General features: G+C 48.8%; 1 protein-coding gene across 1 annotated transcript; it reads left to right on the plus strand.

Annotated features, from left to right (window-relative positions):
• Positions 1 to 36: 36 nt before the first annotated feature.
• Positions 37 to 22,291, plus strand: LOC135808272 (uncharacterized). The gene is made up of 22 exons (XM_065321438.1): positions 37 to 307; positions 1,293 to 1,466; positions 1,713 to 1,812; positions 2,578 to 2,696; positions 3,356 to 3,452; positions 3,915 to 4,053; positions 4,765 to 4,830; positions 5,625 to 5,700; positions 7,008 to 7,094; positions 7,394 to 8,224; positions 8,681 to 8,845; positions 9,785 to 9,871; positions 12,941 to 13,062; positions 13,303 to 13,338; positions 13,703 to 13,982; positions 14,574 to 14,729; positions 15,060 to 16,120; positions 16,447 to 16,909; positions 17,560 to 17,921; positions 18,369 to 18,537; positions 20,479 to 20,593; positions 21,282 to 22,291. Exons 1-22 carry the CDS (start codon positions 110 to 112, stop codon positions 21,416 to 21,418), a joined length of 5,040 nt encoding a protein of 1,679 aa, XP_065177510.1. The 5' UTR covers positions 37 to 109; the 3' UTR covers positions 21,419 to 22,291.
• Positions 22,292 to 22,353: the final 62 nt, after the last annotated feature.

A 22,353-nucleotide genomic window follows, 5' to 3' on the forward strand; every position in this document is an offset into this window, starting at 1 on the left:
TGAAGATGTGGCGGGAGTGTTCATGATCGATCGTCGACGCGTCCTCGATGCATCAGATCTGGAGTCGCCCTGATTCATAATCAACACAATCTTCATCCATAAATGCATAATGTCATTGACAATTTGTTGGCATTATAACTTATATTATAAGACCAGCGTGGAAAGGAGTAGTTTTCACTTGTTCACTTCTTCATACTTGAGAGATGAAAGTCATTCAATAGTTATATCCATGGACGACGATCTCGAATGTGATTCGACCGTGCGCCGGACTCTGAAACCAATTTGCACCACATCAGATGAAGCGAAGGTCAGAAGGAATTCTCCATGTCCATGCATGACATGGCATACCACAGTGCATGTCGGTACAATGAAACAGTATTGTATCTTTGAAGGGAATGAATAGCATGCACTATTACTAGGTGGGGTACCATCGATCACTTCTAGAAGATAAGGTCGAGCGTACTTCATTGTTTGTTCGGGGTTTCCCTGTTTTCTAAATGTGGTTTTGGTGGTCAGGTATCAGGTCAAGGGTGTGTGCGTGCGGGCGCGCGCGCGCGCGAGTGTGTGTGTGTGTGTGTGTGTGTGTGTGTGTGTGCGCGTGTAGCACAATGCACAGAAACATGTATGTGCACCAGGGAGTGCTAGCGTCTAGGAAGACGGCACGGGACCATAGTACACGGATGGCCCCAGACCAGTGTAGACGGATGTGAGTAAGGACGACTGGAGTGGGCAGCTTGGGAGCGGAACCCACATCCTTTCACCTTCCAGTCGTCCATGCTATCTCCCTAGATGCTAGGGCTCCCTGATATGACCGTGCCAGGTCCCCGGCCGAACCGGCCAGAGTACGAGTACAGTAGGGATATGCAGAGTGACACACTGCCGGAGTGGGTACTACATGTATGACAGGGTGGTAGGACACTCCATGGTTACTACCATATTCACTGTACCACTGTTCAATCCAGGTACTTACCGGCGGGGGAACGAAATACGGTGCCTCTCATTGGTATCGATCTTGGTTTAGTGAGCCCAGCTGAATAGGCTGATGGATCATGTACCCAGTGATTGTAGCGCATTCCTGGGTTACGGACCATTCAGAGGTATGGGCACCATTCGCTCCGAGATGCCCGAATAAGACGTGTTTTGCTACGCACCCACACACCCAAATACACACACACACATACACACGCGTACACACACACACATGCACGCACAATCAGTTCGCGTCTCACTCTCATGGTAACCATTGTCTACCAGTATATTGATTGGTATTGATGTTGGTTTACTGCCGACAGGTTGGTCATTTTGTGAGGTCGCTAATTCAACGAATTGCAGCGCTCTCGGCCACTTCAGCCACAAGCAATCAGATCACTGCTGACCAAAAACGAACGTTGCCAGTAGCCTGTGCTGAAAAGCTTGTCCAGTTGCTGAAGGAACACGCCACTGACACATGTGTAACAGCATTCAAGGTAGGGTGAGGCCTCTAGTTTGGACAATTCCAATGTCTCACGTTTTTTTTCCTGTTATCATCAAACTAGCAAATTGTACATGTAGCTGCACTGTAGAACTCGGATCTGACGAACCTGGGCTATGACGGACTCTCGGATAAGACAAACTGGTTTTCAGGTCCCGGGGACAAGCAGCATCTTAACACGATTGCTGGGCCAACAAGATGCTGTTTGTGTCCATGTTCTTGTCGTTGGCACCTGCTGCAGGTTTGCAGTCTCTCAGACTGCCTTCGCAGGGATGCTGTGGGTGATTGTGTTTGGCATGGTGGGATCAAATGCCAGTATACTGACACGGATAGACGTAGAGGTGAGTATAGTCTTTATTCTCTTTATGTTGCACACAGGTCTGTCCAGTGATGACTCTCGGCACCTGCATTGTGCGTGTATTTAAAGCTGGGTGATGTGATGTATAGGCCAATACAGTTTCTATTTCTCGTGTGTGTGTGTGTTTGTGTGTGTGTGTGTGTGTTTGTGTGTGTGTGTGCGTGTGTGTGTTTGTGTGTGTGTGTGTGTGTGTGTGTGTGTGTGTGTGTGTGTGTGTGTGTGTGTGTGTGTGTGTGTGTGTGTGTGTAATCAATGGTGCTAGTGAAGCTTAGATCAGATCCACTCTGATTTAGCCACCCACACTAGTAGCAAGTACTACCTTCACTGGGGTAACTGCAGTTGGATCCCTGGACGGATACCCTGATGCCGTCAATCCTTTTTCTGCACCTTGTCCTCACCCACTTGCTTCAGGGGGTGCCGGCCGCTGGGCGGTTCAATAGCCAATTGAGTCATCTTTCCGAGATTCCTTTTGAGTCTCTCTCCCCTCCCCCGGGGAGACCCACATGACCAGTTTTGGCAGTGAGCAACAAGTAAAAGTGTGTGTGTGTGTGTGTGTGCACGCGCGCGCATACTAGCATGTGTGTTTGTGTGTGTTTCGTGTCGCCGCCCCGGTGACCTCAAGCGCCACGAACCTTTTTGCCGGTTGCGGCCAAATTAGTCCTTTTGGTATCATTGCCTTCGGCAATGGGCAAGTTCAAGGTGTGTTTCGGTGTGTGGGGGTGTTTGTGTGCTATTTTCCGTCTCACAGGCCACCGTCCATGGTTGTTGCTGGCCTGGCTAACACCTAGTCCTCATCAAGCGGACCTGTTCAGTCACACACCTGGCAGCTTGTTTCTGCATGATGACACCACCTCCGTGCTGTGCGAGGTAATATTCCCAGGTTAACCTTGAGCATGCTGTAACGCGAGTATCGGGGACGGTTAGTGACACCATGTTCTTTTTTTATGTTAGGAGTGCACATGTAGGAAATGGCGCATGCTGTGTGATGTGAATGCCCAATGTTGCAGTCTGGTTCAAATGCATCGAACGCTTTTTTTAAAGTGGTCTTTTGTGGCAAGTGATTGTAGTTTGAAAAGGGAACGAAAACGTCCGGCAAATGAAATCTGGTCTGATTATCCTGCTGCTTGCTCTCTTCTGTGTCAGTGCATGCTGGAGTGGGATGATAGATCTATGTGTGTCTCTGACATTTTACGAATTCTTTCCCGCAGTATGTTATATAAGCAGTGTACTTGTAGCATATTTTTTCGGAGTAACAGCCGCACTTTAAACACCAGCAATTCGCCCCAAAAGTCGGTGCGGCTTACACTACGATGATCAAACTAATGGTGATAAATAGGGTAGGTGTCTGTATTTCGTGACACAAAAATATCTGGGTGCGGCTCATCTTCCAGTGCGGCTTATACTCCAGTGTGGCTTATACTCCAGTGTGGCTTATACTCCAGTGCAGCTTATACTTAGACATGTATTCGGGGCGCTTTCTACACCTGTATTGAACTGTTTCACTGTGTTGTGTCGTGTACTTGTAGGTCACGGACTGTCGTCTTGACTGGGTGGACAATCTGGTCATTGTGCCCTCGTGGAACTTTGCCTCGTTCAGAAGGATGCCTTCGGTGACGAAAACCGGTGGGTGGACCGTGCGATACTTGCCATGTATGGAAGGGAATTTAGAACTGTAACACGTTGGAGAGTATTGTGTAGAAGCATTACTCGTAGAGAAGCATGATTTGGAGAGAAGCATGAAAATCGGAAGTGTGCACCTACTTCACTACCACCGTCTGAATGAGGGAACCGGATAATCGAACACACGTACTGTATGTATGCATGGCATATGCTGCAGATCGGTAACCAACGATTTTCTTCCGGATGGCGAGGGATCCGGATAAAAGAGGACCGGATAAGCGAGGTTTGAGTGTATATCTCAATCAAATTAATGAATAGCCACTACTTCAGAAGGGAACATTACAGTGAGTTTAAATATTGTTTGTTTTCCCGGCAGACTGTTGTTGCCCGGTCATGTGATGCTCTGCTGATCAGCCGTTACCATGGCTACTGCTGTTATGTATTTTGCTCTCCAATCCACTGCAGATTCGGGTGATTTTGACATTGTGTCCGGTGGCTACTTCGAGTTAACCTCGCCACTGTCTCCTTGTTTGGCCAGAGAACCGCCGTGCATTGATACGATGGCAGCTATGAGTGTGGAGGAGCTCAGCATTGCAGCTGCAAAGTGAGTAGTGTGCCGGGGGATACGCTCTTTAATTGTGATTGTGGTAATGGATGAGGGAGTCCGTAATATAACGAACCTTGTACTTGTTTTATGTGTGTGTTTGGGGGGGGGGGGGGGTTAATGCATCTAGATTCTGGGCTGGATACCCTGATGCCATTCATCTCTTTTCTGCACCTTGTCCTCACCTACTTATTGTAGTGTGATGATTTGGTGATGAGGGTTGGGGGTGAGGGGTGGGGGTGTCGGCCACTGAGGCTCTTCAATAGCCAATTGCGGTATCTTTCCATAATTCCTTCCGAATCTCTCTCCCCTCTACCCAAGGAAGGCCCACGTGGCCAGTTTCTGGCGGTGTGCAAGAACAGCATGTCTGTGTGTATGTGTTTGTGTAGAGTAGCCTACATGTTGAGTACTTTGGCATTTGCAGCTTTTTTTCTTCTTACGGAATTACATGCAGCCCTTGTAGCCCACAAGCAAAATAGCCTAGAATAGAGCCGTGGGCAACACCTGATTCCACAGAGCATGACTTCATGCCCTGCACGGCTACAGCTACTAAGCTAGCCGAGATAAGCCTTTAAGAGTAGGGCTCTTTGTATGGAATGCAGCATGGCGCTTTCCATGGCCATACTGCAGTTGACTGCAGTTGACTTCGAGCCGTGATGTCCAATGGCTGTCAAGTTCTGTTCTGTCTGCACACTCTGTGTACACTGCTAGTTGTAGAAACGGCAAGACAGAGTACTGTGTACGTGGGAAAGTCGGATCACTCAGCCCAGTCTACCGGTGAGGACACACTACTACCCTGTATACGCTAAAAGCCATTCTTATGACGAACCGCAAGTATAACGATTTCCTAAAATTGACCGATTTACGTGTATCAAAGGTAACGATTCTCACTCTTTCTCAACGCTCACTACCAACAGTATAAGTATTGATTTCTGTGTAACGTTTCCCATTTTAACGACAGATTTCTCCTCGTTAGCCCGTTAGATTTAGCACTTCGTTATGCCGGTATACAGTCAGACCTCGCTTATCCGGTCCTCTTTTATCCGGATCCCTCGCCATCTGGAAGAACATAGCTGGTTACAGATTTACAGCATACGTGGTGCATCCAACAAAACCGGTGTTCGACTTTTACAAGGCTTTTACAGTATACAACAGTTGGTGTTGGCTGTGTTATATAAAGCCAGTTATTAAGTATTTCCTACACAAGAGGAAAACATGGATGCAGTGAATGGGATTTTCGTTCTTTGACCACTTGCTGGTGAGCTGATCTACTCACCTCCCACCGCTTTAGGAGCTGCATCTGCGCCTTGATCCTTGAAGGATGGTGGCATTCCTACGGATGCGGAAAGCCCGGCTTCCAGCCGAGTCTCACGCGAACCGTGACATTTTTTTCCTACACAATTTTTCAATGGGCGCGACACACTTTCTGCCTTAGATTTTATTCATGTTTCATGTAAATAACTGTGCACTGGTCATGTGCGGCTTGTAATAGCTGAGCTTTACGTGTTGCCAGTTGTTTTCATTTCCGTCAATTTTTTTCTTTGTACTTTCTTTTGCCTCCCTCTCTGCAGCAACTCTTTCAAGCCTCCGTTTTTCCTTATCGAGTTGTGCGATGCCAGTGGAGAATCCGTCACGGTGGTCATATGGGTCTGTATGTAGGATAGATGCTGGCATAGACCCTGGCTATAAGGCAGTATTGCCTTGCTGTAGACGCTGTGTGTCATGTCGTAACTATGGTAATGTCGTGTGAGAGTTCGAATCCAGTTCTCCACTTCTCATTATTATGCATGCATAAGATAACATGAGGACGAAAAAAGTGCTGTTTTCTGATGATCGCTTTAAAGGGGAAGTTAAGGCAAAAAATAAAATTTCACCAGTTGTAGTCTTCGGGGTGCTGAGTCGAATGGTCTTGGTCCGAGAAAGCTGAGACGCTCCCTTCCTACTTGAATCCCAATCGAACTCGCGCACTTCCACCGAAACTGGGTGACTGCGCCCTACTAGATGGGGATTTGTATGCAAAATGTCACTAAAAGCGCCGTTTCGTTCTTATAAAAGCACGGATGACCGCGATTGGCCCATATGTTGTAGTCTTTTGGACGCTGAGTCGACTGGTTTTGATCCGAAAAGGCTGCGATGCAGCGTTCCTCCTTTATTCCCAATCGAACATGGTTGAACAAGCGGTCACGTGCTCCTGCGTACACCAGTCAGCTGGTCACCGTGCCTGCAGGGTACAACTTACTAGCCTGTTTGACCTTTTTTGGGTGCAGTCCTGTCACTCGAATTGAACTCGAGTTGAACCTTGGTGTGAAAGTTGTCGCCTGCTGGCGTGGTGACCAGGTGATTTGGGCACCCAGGAGCACGTGACCACTTGTTCAACCATGTTCGATTGGGAATAAAGGAGGAACGCTGCATCGCAGCCTTTTCGGATCAAAACCAGTCGACTCAGCGTCCAAAAGACTACAACATATGGGCCAATCGCGGTCATCCGTGCTTTTATAAGAACGAAACGGCGCTTTTAGTGACATTTTGCATACAAATCCCCATCTCGTAGGGCGCAGTCACCCAGTTTCGGTGGAAGTGCGCGAGTTCGATTGGGATTCAAGTAGGAAGGGAGCGTCTCAGCTTTCTCGGACCAAGACCATTCGACTCAGCACCCCGAAGACTACAACTGGTGAAATTTTAATTTTTGCCTTAACTTCCCCTTTAATAGTGTGTGAAACTCGGAATGAAAACACTTTTTTCGTCCCCTTATTGTTTGAACTTTGAACTAGCTCTGCCTCTCGATATTGAGCACTCTCTTGGACAGCCTGGAGCCTCTCTGTTTTGCATAGGTAAGATAGATGGGATAGGTGATGTGACTGATGTCATTGGCCTATTAACCCCATTGCGGAGTGTATTTCACTTTGAACGCTTATCTTGTTTGTGTCTTGTCTGTGTGTCTGCTTTTTATGCAGAGTCCAGAGCATCTGCACTGGGTGTACTTGATCAATGTGCATGATGAGATTGCTATCTCCTCTCTCTTACATTCTGAACGCCGAGGGGTAAGAGAGTGACACCATGTTTGGCCAATGCGGTGTTCATGTGTGTTTAGCACAGAGTTGTGAGACACGTGAATGTTTTTGTTGGCTCTGGCAAACCATTTTCATGCCGATGTAGTGTTCGTCATATCGCACTGGACCATGCACCCGCTCATACCGGTATGAGTACTTAAAACAAATGTGTGTGGTTGTGGACATGCATACGTGCATGTGTGTATGATGTGTATGGTGCGTGCATACGCGCGCGCACGCGCGTGTGTGTGTGTGTGTACATATGTCATGGCTTGTGTTAAATCCTGTAGACCGGTGACAAGGCGCTTAGGTCACGTAAGACCTCCAAGCTGGCAACGTCAGCAGCGCGCCATCGTCCTATCATGTCACCTACGTGCTCGTCCACTCCTTGTTTGCCTACCGCCTCCCCACGTCGAGAACATCCAGTTTGTCTGGAATCATCGGTCGGACCAGTCACTCGCGCCCGGCGAAAACGCATGTCGGAAACAAGCGAAGACTCAACTTCAAGTCCTGTTTCACCAAGAGCAAAGCGGCGTAAAATTGGTACTGAAAGCCCTTGCAAACAGGCGATACATGACCCAAGTAATTCACCGAAGCAATCGATCTCTACTCCTGTCTGTAGGACAACGTCGAAATCCAGAGCTTCATCATCCTCCACACCTAAGTCTTCTGATGGTGTGGCGAGCAAGACTCCTCTCTCCAGAATCAGCAAAGGATCTACTGGAGACGTGAGTATGGGTGGCTGGACCATGGATACCGCTCAGTTGATGGAACTTAGCCAGGTCATGCTGGAAGCGGAACACCTCTGCAGTCCTCATTCACAAACCAGAAGCAAGTCTGTGGCAACCGGCACGACAACTACAGTGGAGTCAACACCTAGCAAAACTAAACCAGCCGTTCTCGATTCTCCACTTGTTGGCGTTCAAGCGTTATCCAAGTATCCATACAGCTCAACACCCGCTAGACAAACAGATCTACCATCGTCCATTGCTGGCCAATCTCCCATCCGGAAACCAAGCCCATTATCATCCGGGGAGCAGTCATCGTCACCAAGTCCTGCCAAGCAACGTACGTACAGCCTGCCCAGCTCTTGTGAACCATTTCAACTGGTTAGCTATGAGGTAAGTATGTTGAACTGTCTCTACAAGTACATGTACAGTGCTGTCCAGAGAAATCCAACCTCATGAATAAAGTAGCGCCGCGCCGCGTTTGAGTGCACCAGTGTGTGTAGTGCTAGGGCTGCGTAGCGCCCGGCAACACTATTTTATTCATGAGGCTGGATTTCTTTGGCCAGCGCTGTACATACCATGCCTGTGTGTTCAAAGAGATCCTGGGATGAGAATGTGATGCTTGTGCATGAAGATTTTCGGCCGTCGCAAGACTGGTGGTGGCCTGACGCACGCGAAACTTCCTAAGCTTGTTGTGTTAGCCGGTGGTAACGCGAATGTGCAAACTTTACTTTACTTGACATACTCAGCAGCTACTAAAGACCAGTGTCTTTTTGATAATATTATTATTATTTTTGTTCCTGTTCGTGTTTCACATGATGTTCGTAAATTTGGTCCTGTTCTGTTCAGGGTGTTATTTCATCGTGTGAGAATGCGTCCGCCGGTATATTCATACTGGACGGGAGAATACGTCTTGAGCGCGCCCACCAGAGCTGCTGTCAGTGGTGTCGAGGCTGGCGGGTCGGTGCACGTGCTCACTTGGACAATGTACACATGCTGCACACTCAGTCTGAGGTATGTCGTGCTCATGCTATGTACAGGAGTATGTCATGCTCATGCTATGTACAGGAGGCCGGTTGGTGTGTAAACTCTTCCAGGGTTCTAGCCGGGGGGGGGGGGGGGGGGGGGGGGGCAGTTACCCCGTAACCCATTGTACCGTTTCCTAAAAGTGTCTTGCATGCCAAATGCAACATTCTGGGGCAAACCCCCGACTTCACCCCACACAAATGTGCCATTGTGAGCCCTCTAATAGTGACTAGAGACTGCATTTTCGTTGAATGGCATGAAAAGACACAAAATCGACAAATGAATAGGGGGCGCTCAATCAGTGTAGGGGGGCGCTACGCCCCCTACCCCCTTTGGCTAGAACACTCCTGTACTTTACCGACCGTATTTTCCAGAGTAAAAGCCGCACTTTGAACACTTGTAATTCACCCAAAAAAGTCGGTGAGACTAATACCGCGATGGCCATATGAACCGTGCAGTACAGGGTAGATGTCTGTATTTCGCGACAAAAAAACCTCGGCTTTTACTCTGGAACATACGGTTTCTCCTGCGGGCAACATTTTCAATTTGTAGGCTTCATGTTTGACTGCTGCTGCTCTCATCCTGTCGCCTTCACATATGCACATGAACAAATGCTCTTCTAACACTTTCCGATGAGGGTTTAGGTGTAACAGCAGGGCGTCGTTGATGGCGTTTGACGGCTCTCTGCCGTAGAATGACAACTGTCTGCGATCAACATGATAGTGTGTTACCATGGTTGGTATCGGTTACCATCGGGATCAGACATTGATCATCTCGTAGTATGCACACCCTTCTAGAGAGAGCCCAACTGTCTAAAGAACATCATGGGACAGTTGCCAAATTATACGATCTTCAGTTCTTCCATGAACATGCTATACTAATTCCTGTTGTCGTTTGTGTTTTGCTACCTGTGTTGTGTGGTGACAGTCGTTTGGTCAGCTAGTCACGCTGTCCTGTTGCTCTATCAGCACGGTGCGCATCGTCTCCTTTGCTCTCACACCGTTCAAAACCCCGGTAAGCGACGCAGCACGCACAAAGCACATGTTTCCATGGTAGCTGCAGTGTTATGTAACATGTCTTCCGTGACTATGTTTATACACTAGTAGCCTGCACCATCCACCGCTGTAAGCAGATTGCAATTCTTCATTTGTGCATTGCATACATAGCCAGCTAGCTAGGGGGGGGGGGGGGGGTTGAGGAAAGTGTTTACATGTGTGCAAAGCATTAAAGGCTAATGGCCCCAGTGGTAGACACGCAGTAAATTGGATTGGGATTCAATTTACAGTGGAACTCACTCAGTACCTAGTCTGGATTAGACTTTCTCTTGCTTAGTATTGTATTGTATTAGACTTTATTTGAAGGATTCTCCAAAAGTAAATGGATACTTATCGGGGGAGTTTCCTGGAAGGGTGGATAAGACGAAAGGGAAGTGAGAAGGGACACGGGAAACTACTTAGCAGAACTCAAGGAAAACTACAGGTAAAACCCACCGGGGAGAAGCAGAATACATGACGAGCGCTAGAAATGAAAATCAAGAATTAACTTAGCAGAAGATCGCTCCCTGCATAGGCTCTCAGGAAGCTTGTTCCAGACAACTGATAAACCGAAAAGAGGAGATTTAAAGAAATGAGTTCCAGAACGAGGCAAACGATAGAGGAAGGGTGTCGGCAGCTGCGGGAGATGGTGAAGCTAAACTGGCTCAGTAGTGATGGAAATTGGTAGAATACATGATGAAAATAAACTAGAGAAAGAATTTGACGACGCCATTGGAGGGATTACCAGTCACACAGATGATTCAGAACATTCTTGGCTGTTGTCCAAGTAGAGACCTGTCGGGTCTCATACGCCAGGTAGGATCGGGCAGCAGTAGCTTGCAGTCGGTCCAATGTGCAGGATTGCGTAGACGAGATGGCGAACAGCCAAACAGGGACAGCATACAGTCAACTTCGCTAATAACGACTGCGGATATAACGACAATTCGCGAATAACGACAGTATGTCCATGCCCAGAGCAAAGTCCCATCCCACTGTAATACATATAATGAGACTTCGGGTATAACGACACTTCGCGAATAAGGACACCTTTTTGATGCCCTGCCGAGTGTCGTTATAAGCGAAGTTGACTGTACTCCAGTAAGGGTCTCACATAACATGTATACAGTAAAAATTGATGGTCAGGAAAAGAGTTTATGCATAGATTAAAGAGAAGGGGGGGGGGGGGGTAAGACCCCTGGGGCACTCCAGCTGTGATGGGCAACAGATCAGATCGACTTTGCCCAACTCGGACACAGATAGTACGGTCACTGATGAAGTCTTTAATCCAATCGCAAGCATTTGACGAGCACCAACCGGAAACCGACGCTAGGATCAAGTTGTGGCTGACCCGGTCGAACGCCTTGGAGATTTCCAGGAGAAGCTGATCGCAAGGTGATTTCGTGCCAAGAGCGCAGGAAACCGTGGTTGTAAGCTGAACAAGTTGGTCGACTGTTGACTTAGTTCTGTGAATCCGAATTGGTTATCAATAATACGCTTATATTTCTCAACAAACGAATAGAACTGGCGACTGACAATTGACTCGTACACCTTAGCGATTCCGTCTATCAGAGAAATTGGGTGGTAGTTGCTTGGTTCGGCTGGGCAACCTTTGCCTTTAAAAATGGGTGCCACAACTCCAGATTTCCATTCGCGAGGCTGTGTTTTGGCGAGTAAACAGCGGTTGAAGAGGACTGCAAGGGATAATCCCCGGATTGGGAAGTAGCTGCAGCAGTTTCTTTGAGAATTCGGTTACACGACTTCCCAGCAGTAGAGCGATATTATGTGGACAGTCTGAGTAAACTATCGAATATGGATTGGGCAGAGAAGGGCTGAATGGAAAATTTCTCTGTGGACGTCGGCAGCAAGATGGCGGAGTGCAGATCCAGCTGTGACAAGGGAGCCTGGCTGTAACTGGCAAACTTCCTAGCAAAGAGGGCAGCTTTGTCTGCACTGCTAGTCACTGACTTGATCTGGTTGTCATCCCGGAGGTCGGGGATAGCAGAGGTCGGGCGATTAATGTTGCAAAGGAGTTTTGCTTTTCGCCACCATGAATATGTACCCCGGTGGTTTTGCAGGTCTCTGGCCATGTTTTCGTGGAAGTGGCGCTTGGCCTTGCACATCGCGGAGTTGAGGCGGTTGCGAGCAAGTCTGTACAAAGTCCAAAGCTGTTGCCGATGATGAGTGGCTGCGAACCAGGGTTTGTTCGTTGGAAACACTCGCCTCCGGATAACTGGCACGAACGAGAACACTGCGTCTTCCAACATAGTGCGCCAGGAAGACCAAGCATCATCTACTGTTTGCACATTTAGAGACGAGGATTGTGGGTTTGGTGTTGCTGAGAGCTTAGGGACAGCAAAATCAAAAACAACAGGAGTCACAGGACAGTGGTCAGACATGGTTGGGAGAATGGTGAGATGCGAGAGTTTTAACGGAGCATTGGTTATAACTAAGTCAAGTAGAGAAGACGTATGGCCGCCAGGAGAATAGCGAGTTGCTTGCTGGTCTACAACTTGGGATAGGCCAAGATTGTCAAGGGTGTCAGACATGTATAAACCAGCAGTGTACGGACATTGTCTGGAGCACGGCTGTATTGATTCATGCTGAAGTATGCTGGGATAAGACTTGCCTCAGACACTAAGTACAGTATCCTGCTGTCCATGGGGGTACGTCGTATCAGAGTTCTACTGTTTAAGACGTACCGTATTGTCCCGGAGTATACGCCACACTTTAAACACCAGTAATTCGCCCAAGAAAAGTCGATGGGTGGATGGGTGGATGGGTGGATGGGTGCGGCTCATACACTACGAGGGTCAAATCAATGGTGGTAAACTGGGTAGATGTCTGTATTTCGTGACAAAAGAATCTGGGTTCGGCTTATACTCTAGTGCGGCTTATACTCCAGTGCGGCTTATACTCCAGTGCGGCTTATACTCCAGTGCGGCTTGTACTCTGGAAAAATACGGTATATGCTCTCAGCCCTGTGTTACTGTACGTTGTCATGTTGTTGTTTTCACACAGCCATTCTATGCTGATTCATGTTTTCACACAGCCGTTCTATGCTGATTCAAGCTCAGTAGCACTCTATGCGCTGCGCTTGAATTGTCAACAATACTCGCAATATATAGAACTCACTGAATCATTGCTGAAGAAGTTCTGTCCGTCTGTATTGAAGTAAGCTAGAACATATTGTTGCTGCTGCTGCTGTTGCTGCTATTGGTGCTGCTGGTTTGAACAGCGGTATTCTTAATTTCTTATAGATGAAATTCACTTTTTGTTTTCAAATATCATTCCTCTTGTTACCTCTCCTACCTCTGTTTTAATTGTCTGTCTGTCTCTCTCTCTCTCTCTCTGTCTCTGTGTCTCTCCTATTCAAGAGCGATGTCTTTGACTTTTTTCTACATCCGTGTGCAGGCGAGATCAAGTGATCGGCGCTATCATGTCCTCCAAGTAGGTACATGTACTGTACAGCGATCAAACTTCTCTAACTGTGTGTACAGGGCTTCGTTGTAAGCAGGTCCATGTCATGCTCTGTGTTCAGTGATGCATCACTTGCCGGCTGTTCCTCATTATGTACTTCAGAAGTAGGTGAAAGGCACATACCCCGGTACCTGTATATGGACAACCTGTATTGAGGTTCCTAAGTAATGCGCCACTTGCCTGAAAAACACCAGGATGCAGTCATGCACCTGTCAGTTTGCGCAGATCTGGCCAGAGACTAGTAGCAAGCATGCACCGCGCCATTGTGCTATGAGAATCGCTGAGTTGAGTTGGGTTTCGTCTTCTGCTTTTATGTGTTTCTTTTCTGATTTAGTGATGGTAATGCTGCGAGACGCAGAGGTGTAGCGGATGCTGTGGTGAGGACGTTATGGTCGTTCGATATCAATTCTCATCCGCCGCAGCAGGAGCAAGCCATTCCGTCGTCGTCGTCCCTCTCCGAGGCATCCGAGGTGACTACGACGGGGAATGCGGCCGCGGGCTTTAAGAAACGTGACGCCATGGCAGAGTTCACCAGTCTGCCGCACGCATGCGGTGTGAGAGGCCGCGCTTTCCCGGATATGCGAGTGCCGTCCATCAAAAACCTTGTACAACAGGTATGTGCGGCTACAGGTAAACTATTGGTAAAGCAGCATGTGTTCTGCTCAGTACATGTATTCAGAGGAACTGATTGAATCTTTAGATTTTACTACATTGTAGTGGTAATATACCGTATATTCTCTATTATAAGCGCCGTGCTTATATTTTTTCAACACCCCTCTACCCCGTGCTTATATTGGAGACCGCGCTTATATTGGAGACCGTGCTTATATTTTTTCAACCAATACATCCACACAGCAAGAAGAAATACATGCTAGATATCATGTATGCAGCATTGATTTCCACCAAGACCGTGCTAATAATAGAGACTGTGCTTATAATGTTTCGAAAGGTGCTCACAGTGTGCTAGTATTAGAGACTGTGCTAGTAATGGAGACCTGTGCTTATAATAGAGAATATACGGTATACGTTGAAGAGGATCAATATTAGTTGTTTGCCTTTAGTGTTGCATGCAGTATCGAGTTACTCCTAGTATCATTTTCTTGAGTCTCATTCCTTGCCTGCCTGGCATGCATCCTTTCTCATTTTAAATTTTAAATTCTGAAGGCCTTTGTGACTTGGTTTCGTCTTTGTGATGTTCTGGTTAGGTGCGCGAGCATGTGTACCGGAAAGACGAATGGCTGGGTGCTGACGGGAAGTTTACTGCACCGTCGTCTGACTGGCAACAACAGCGGCAGCAGCAGCGTGCAGTGCAGTGGCGGTACTCTGTCGTGCAGTTGGACGAGGACATCTTCCCATTGCAGGTACGTTGCAATCCTAGCTATGGCTATGTGGTAGAACGGTCGTGAATAATTATACTGTAACTCTGTCTCCTCTGTGTTTGTCTTGGCTTGCAAGTTTTCTTGGGAAAGTGATGTCGTGACCCCTGTCACTGCGTGAACTCACTGGGGCCATCCTGTCTAAGAGAAGTGATTGATTTTCGGAACAAGGTTGTGTATGTGTGTGCACATGTCTGTCTGTCTGTTTATCTGTACACGCATGTGCGTGTGTGTGTGTGTGTGTGTGTGTGTGTGTGTGTGTGTGTGTGTGTGTGTGTGATGCCTATGTATGTGCTTGGCTGTATAAACCGCTAGACACTGGTCGGCATTCTACAAGTGTCGCTTCACTCCGGGCGTCTCCAGCTGCACGATCGTAGTGGTCATATTGACGTTGTCGTTACTGATGTTCACAGCAATGATCCCAATCTCACCAATGGATCACAGTGTTGGATACACAAACAGAAACAAGCCCAGCCACGCAACCCATCGTCTCAATCATCGACCACTCAGTGTGCACCAGGCCGTTCACATACTGGAGGCAATCCAACACTATCGTGTGGAGTTTGCCAACCTCACCTTGTCTTACCCGAGCATATAGACAATGTGTGGTGTGTGCAGAATGCAACGTTTGTACTCGAGGAATTCACCGTATCAGTTGGGGAAGAGGGTGCTGGGAAACCCCGCAAGACTGTCCTGATGTATGCTGTGTTTTCACTCGCCGACATGGAGTGGCTTTATAGCCTCAAATCACGAAAGTCCGCCGCCTCTACTGGACAAGGCACTGGCTCAGATTCTGTTTGTCCTTCACACCAAGTATCCGCATCGGCGCAAGGCAGCAAGCCTCAGACAAGCGCTGCATCGTTCCTCGTGCGCCACAGCAAGCCTGCATCACTTCAACTCGACAGGGGTGGTATTGTCGGCTTGCATGCAATGGTCAACATAGGCTGGCTGGACAGCACACCGCCTGCCGGTAGTAGTAGTAGTAGTAGTAGTAGTAGTAGTAGTAGTAGTAGTAGTGCCAAGAGATCGTCTGTGTCCGCGTCACTATCCGCACCCTCACTATCCACACCCTTCATGACATTGAATAGCAGTGGTATCCACTGGTACCCAGTCTTGCACCCCGGCCTGACCTATCGTATTTGCACTACGGAGAGTGCAGGGCACTCCGTGAGGCTGGGCAAACAGCAGGCAACGACGCTCGACTCTGCCAGGCTGCACGTAACAACTGAATTTCACCCTGCCCAGCGCCCGGTGGCGAATGTAACACCAGCTGCCGGAGGTGACGGTGGTGATGAACCATCGACAAAACACCCTGTGTCACCCGTCCTGTCTATACGTGAGATGATCCGTGTAATGTCGGAAGAGCTTGATCGACAGTAAGTAGCCACTAAAGGACATTCTTTAAGTAGATGTTTGAATACAGTGCCTTACTCCGGTAGTTCTGATCAATTTGATGGGATATGTTGCATGTACTTCATGATGCTCTGACTTGTCACCACCACTACCTGTACACCATAGCTAACATTACTAGCCTGCAGACTAGCCTGCAGACTAGCCTGCAGACTAGCCAACAGACTAGCCTACAGATGATTCGAAATATGTTTATGTCTGCCGCACTGCATTTATAAGCGTACACGTGGTGATGCTGTGGGCGTGAAGAGTTGTGTCTTTCCTTGTGTTCGTGTGTGGTGTATGTTGGCAGGAGTGCTAACGCTGTGGAGAAAGTGTTGTCGTTCCGCGGCGTCGTCCAATGTCGCGACATCAACCTGTCGCGTAACATCTCCGATGGCAATTTAGCCTCCCACGACGCACCACCGCTGCTGAGGCGAAACTCATCGGCCACAGTGACGCTCAGCAAACCATCTGATCCCGCTGCCGGCAAGGAAACCGGGCTAGCGGCTTTGTGTCGCAAGTCCAGCGTGGCCGGTGGTGCGTCAGCCAAGGACGCAGACTCTATGTACGCGCACGGCTGCGGCTGGATCTATAGTGACGTGGCGGCATCTCATGGCCTGTTGAAGTGCCTTCAGGAGCACTTTGCCGTACTGAGCATGCGTGACCGTCATCACCTGGACAGCGTTAAAGTATTCCTGGTGCTAGACCGCAGTCCGTATGTGCTAAGTTTGTTGCCGGGCGCATGCGTCACCATCAGACATGCCTTGGTCAAGGTAAAGTATTACATGATGTACTTCGTATTTCTGGTTTTCATTAAGAGCAAACAATGCGCCCTGTCTGCTCATATATCCAATGCCCACTTTGGCACTTACTGTCTACCACTCCATCATCTCTCATCTCATGTAAAACACCAAATGTACAGTTTGAATGTTTGCGCATTGAACTGAGTACTACTGAGTAGTCAATAGCATGGGTAGGAAGGGCCCAAGCAAGGATGATTTCTATTGTTTATAGTTCAACCATTTCACCATAGCGTTGCAGGAGGTAGTGCTTGTTTTCCTATCTAAATTCCAGTGTTACCAGTCGGTGGTCTGTGTATCTTGCGTTGCCCAACTGATACACAGCGATGCAGAGGTAGGGTAGGCTGTCATGTGCTGTGAACCGCCTGCACAGGTATACCAGTAGAGGTGGTGTTATTGTCTTTGTACCTGAATATGGACAGTGGACAACCTTTGAAAAATCTTCAAGATGGAAAGCACCATTCCCAGAACTGACTTACAAAGCAGAGCACAATAGGGTATCATGGGGCAAAGCAGGGCAAAACAAAGCAACTTGAATATGTGAATCTATGTACACAATCTACTGCGGCTGCAAATAAACACAATGTCATGTTCATATCGTGTTTTCTCTCATCTGTGTACAGTGTGTTCGGTCCGGTGGCCTCAGTATCCAAGTCAACAAAGGCCTGACGCGTATGTATATCGAGTCCGTGTCTACGTCAGCGTATTCCAACAGTGCCGGTGCTGCGGGCGGTGCGCGATTGCCGTCCCTCGCGTCAGCGTCGTTCCTGCTGGCGCCGTCTTCGCAGTGCTACCTGCGCACGCTGGCCAATGACTGGGCGCGAGGTATGAGCACGTCTCTCGTCCACGCCCTGTCCTGTCAGATCACGGCAGTACAGCAGGTCACGGTCGGCATGCGCTGTGCCACGTGTCACGACTACCTGCGCGGCACCTGCCCGCACGATGACGGCAAGCACACGGGCCACGAGCCGTACGCCGAGGCCAGGTCAGTCAGCGTCGTGTGGTCTGTTGTGCAGCGGTGTGTGTGTTGTGCTGCTCTGGTGATCGCCTCTGATTTGTGGTCTGCATTTCAACTCTGTATACTTCTTTTGAAGTACTAGTATCACGTTGTGTCTCACACTGTATCACACTCTGTATCACACTCTGTATCACACACTGTATCACACACTGTATCACACACTGTATCACACACTGTATCACACACTGTATCACACACTGTATCCCACTCTGAGCTTACGTCGACAGAATAGATCAGCTGCAGAATAAGTACAGGTACTAGCTCTGGTGCCACCTGTGCTGTTTCGGGCATTGTGACCAGGGAGTCGTAAAATACCGGTATTTTACGACTCCCTGATTGTGACTCTTGTCACAGTCTTGTGTGATTTTACTGTGCATGTCTGTGTGAATTCCACATTGTGGGGATCATGTGCAGATTCGCGGTGGATGATGGTACGGCGGAGGCAATGGTGTACGCACACGACGAGCGCGTTGCAGCACTGCTGCGTCTCACTAGCAAACGCTGGCACGACCTACTGCAGTCTACTGTTGATAGCGGCGTGCTCTCGTACCAGAGAACATCTTATGCACCGACACATGCCAGTGTAAGGCTTCCTCTTGGAATGAAACAATCAGTGGTTATTTTCTATTCATTCAACTGGTATTTCAAAGTGCAATGCTGCTCAATGTAGTCTGTTTGAGTAAGTCAACTAGCACCACGCGCTGTGCAGTCCCAGACCTGCCAGGCACTGTGCAGGCCCAGACCTGCCAGGCACTGTGCAGGCCCAGACCTGCCAGGCACTGTGCAGGCCCAGACCTGCCAACACTGGGCTGTGCGCTGGTGGAGGGCACTGACTTATTACCAAGATTGGATGTCATTGAGTAGCACTGTATGCGTACACTATAGACACGACATATTATACGGGAGGGAAGTATGAGCAGTTAGTTCCATTAAGTCCGTATCCTGTCGTGCTGCATAAGCGACCGTGTGCTCATCTAAACTCTGTTTATGAAATGACCCACTGAAACAGTAGTGGCAGGCACCGGTACTGCTATTACGGAGGTTTTGCTCTACGTAATTACGTATGAAAATCCGTATGTCGTACGCGCCGGGGAGCGAGGGCAGCTTTCATACGTAAATCTCTCTACGGACTTCCGTAGGAAAGCTCTTTCCTACGTTGGGTCCTCCGTAGGACTTTTTGAAGTATTTTTTTCGCATTTTCCTCATTTGTCCATGGCGACGTTCAAGCCGCGCGCAACGCAAGGTACACACACCGTACACCACATGCAAAATAAGATGGAAAACGCGGTTTCGGTTCATGGTGCATGCGGTGGGCGCATGCAGCCAACGCGTCTCCAAAGCAACAACGCATGTTTAGCAGTCGTGGATAAATCACGTAGAGCGAAACCCAGCAGCTCTGATTTTTACGTATGAAAATTCCGTGCAGTTCATACATTATTTTCATACGTAATTCCGTAGAGCGAAACCTCCCTATTGCAAACTGAGCCCGCACAATACGCCTGGTGAAAGCTACTGTAAAGTAAGTCAAGTTTGCACATCCGTGTTACCACCGGCTATACAACTGTGCCGTGTTACCACCGGCTATACAACTGTGCCGTGTTACCACCGGCTATACAACTGTGCCGTGTTACCACCGGCTATACAACTTTGCCGTGTTACCACCGGCTATACAACTGTGCCGTGTTACCACCGGCTATACAACTGTGCCGTGTTACCACCGGCTATACAACTGTGCCGTGTTACCACCGGCTATACAACTGTGCCGTGTTACCACCGGCTATACAACTGTGCCGTGTTACCACCGGCTATACAACTGTGCCGTGTTACCACCGGCTATACAACTGTGCCGTGTTACCACCGGCTATACAACTGTGCCGTGTTACCACCGGCTATACAACTGTGCCGTGTTACCACCGGCTATACAACTGTGCCGTGTTACCACCGGCTATACAACTGTGCCGTGTTACCACCGGCTATACAACTGTGCCGTGTTACCACCGGCTATACAACTGTGCCGTGTTACCACCGGCTATACAACTGTGCCGTGTTACCACCGGCTATACAACTGTGCCGTGTTACCACCGGCTATACAACTGTGCCGTGTTACCACCGGCTATACAACTGTGCCGTGTTACCACCGGCTATACAGCTGTGCGTAGAAGGGCAATCAGCTTTGGGACGGTTGACTTGTGCCAGGCCACCACCATGCCTGATTATCCCACAACAGGCTGCAGGCCGGAGAAACACAACCAGGAGCACCGAATCAATCTTGTCTCATAACCCACAACAGCGAGTAATCGTTTGTACTACCCTTTGCACGGTGGTGTACATGTATGTGTACTACAGTGCTGGCAACTGAAATCCGACCCCCCCCCCCCCACACACACACACCTAGCGTCTCATACGAATCGCTAACGCGGCTAGCGCACCGCTAGGGGGGGTCGGATTTCAGTTGCTAGCACTGTACTAAAATCTGTCGGCACCAAACGTACGTCTCCCTGTGCCTGTTGTATGTGCTTTGTAGGATTTTGGGAATGTTGCAAACAGCACGGAACTCGATCAGATAGTGGCGTCACCTGCCGTGTATCGACGTGTGCTCCTCCATTGCTCTATGTTACGTATCAAGAACCCCGGCAGATGTAAGTCATCCGTTGCTTGCTGTTACGTACCGCTGGCGAGTTCTGTGTGTGTATGTCAGCACCGAGCAGGACATGTAGTGTGCGCGCGCGTGTGTGTGTGCATGTGTGTGTGTGTGTGTGTGTGTGTGTGTGTGTGTGTGTGTGTGTGTGTGTGTGTGTGTGTGTGTGTGTGTGTGCATGTGTATGTGTATGCCGCACATGGATTAGATGTTGGGTGTCATCGTATTTGTGTGCACGTGAAGTCTGGAAAGGTGGGCCAGTGTGCCTGCATGAAGTGGAAGCTTGAGTCAACAATGGTTATGGGTACAAATGACAGCCTATTGTGATTGCCATGTTGACACTAAGAGAGACTATAGCTTGACAAGAAACAATGGAAGCAGCACCACACTCCGTGTACATGTACAATGTATGAGTTATCGCCTTCACTCTTCTCAGTTTCAATTGGTTCCAAATTTTTGCCTCAGCGGTCTGTTGTTTTAAATTTTAAGACTTCAAAGTACAGTCCTGGGCTACTGGTAGTGATCATGGTGATAGGGATCAGACTTTGCTAGTGCTAGTGCTGGCCAGGCAAGGAAACACAGTGCCGGGTCTTAGCAGCATACAGCATGCCATGTGATGTCATGGCTGTGCCGGGTCTTAGCAGCATACAGCATGCCGTGTGATGTCATGGCTGTGTTCCCTGGTGCAGTGCACGAAACCAGCTGTCGCTTTGGCCAGGCGTCGTTCAGCGTGACACACAACCCAAAGACGCTGCTGCGCACGGCACGTATCGACGAGCAGGATAGCCGCCAGTGTCTGGTCAGCCTGCTGCGACAGTTGGACTGATGCAGTGCCAGGTCAGCCTGCTGCGACAGTTGGACTGATGCAGTGCCAGGTCAGCCTGCTACGACAGTTGGACTGATGCAGTGCCAGGTCAGCCTGCTACGACAGTTGGACTGATGTGGGCGGTGAGTGGGCGGCATGGCTGACAAGCAGTGCTGCTTGTATGGTGATCATGATGTCGCACATGCCAGCGGCGCTGGTCTGTACTACATGGTCTTGCTGATGCTGTTGCTACTCTAGTGCAGACGCGGGAACAACTAGCACATGGATGTGCTTCAGTACTCTGCATGCACCTAGGGATGAAGACCGTTGCTGGCTTTGAAGCGATTTTACGTTGCACACGCACGCACGCACGCACGTGTGCAGGCAGGCACACGTGTACGCACACAGTTTAGCAACACTTTCAGTCCAGCAGGTCTGGACTGATTATCGACTACATTCTAGACTGTAGACTTCTGACTCTCTGACATATCACTGGAATTCACATTCAAAGCAGTCAATTTTATCCGTTGTGTTTAGGCAACCATGCAGCATATGTTTTAAAGTTACAAGACTGTTTCCCTCTTTGTTCGCAATATTACTTTTGAAATTTGTCTGATTTGCTTCAACTTTCTGCCCCTGCTGTGTCATTAGTTCTCCTGATGTTTATGTGACATGCTTTCAGTAGTGTAGTCTCACACTTTTCTTGAGTTTATAATATTATATTTGACTGTTTGGGCACCACTGCTTGGGTACCACTGCTTGGGTACCACTAGCTGCTGCCTGTCACAGGAGAGACCTTCGGTAAACCAGCCAATGCCAGGCAGCTGGACAGCAGTGATCCGTGCTAATGCCGCTGAGTACTACCAATACTGAAGAAGGCTGAAGGGACATGCGTATACTGTGCACCATGCGTACACAGCGTATCATTCTGGGCTGCCATGTCAGTGCTGCACAGT

Source organism: Sycon ciliatum, chromosome 2 (assembly GCF_964019385.1).
Source record: "Sycon ciliatum chromosome 2, ocSycCili1.1, whole genome shotgun sequence".
Lineage (NCBI taxonomy): Eukaryota > Metazoa > Porifera > Calcarea > Leucosolenida > Sycettidae > Sycon > Sycon ciliatum.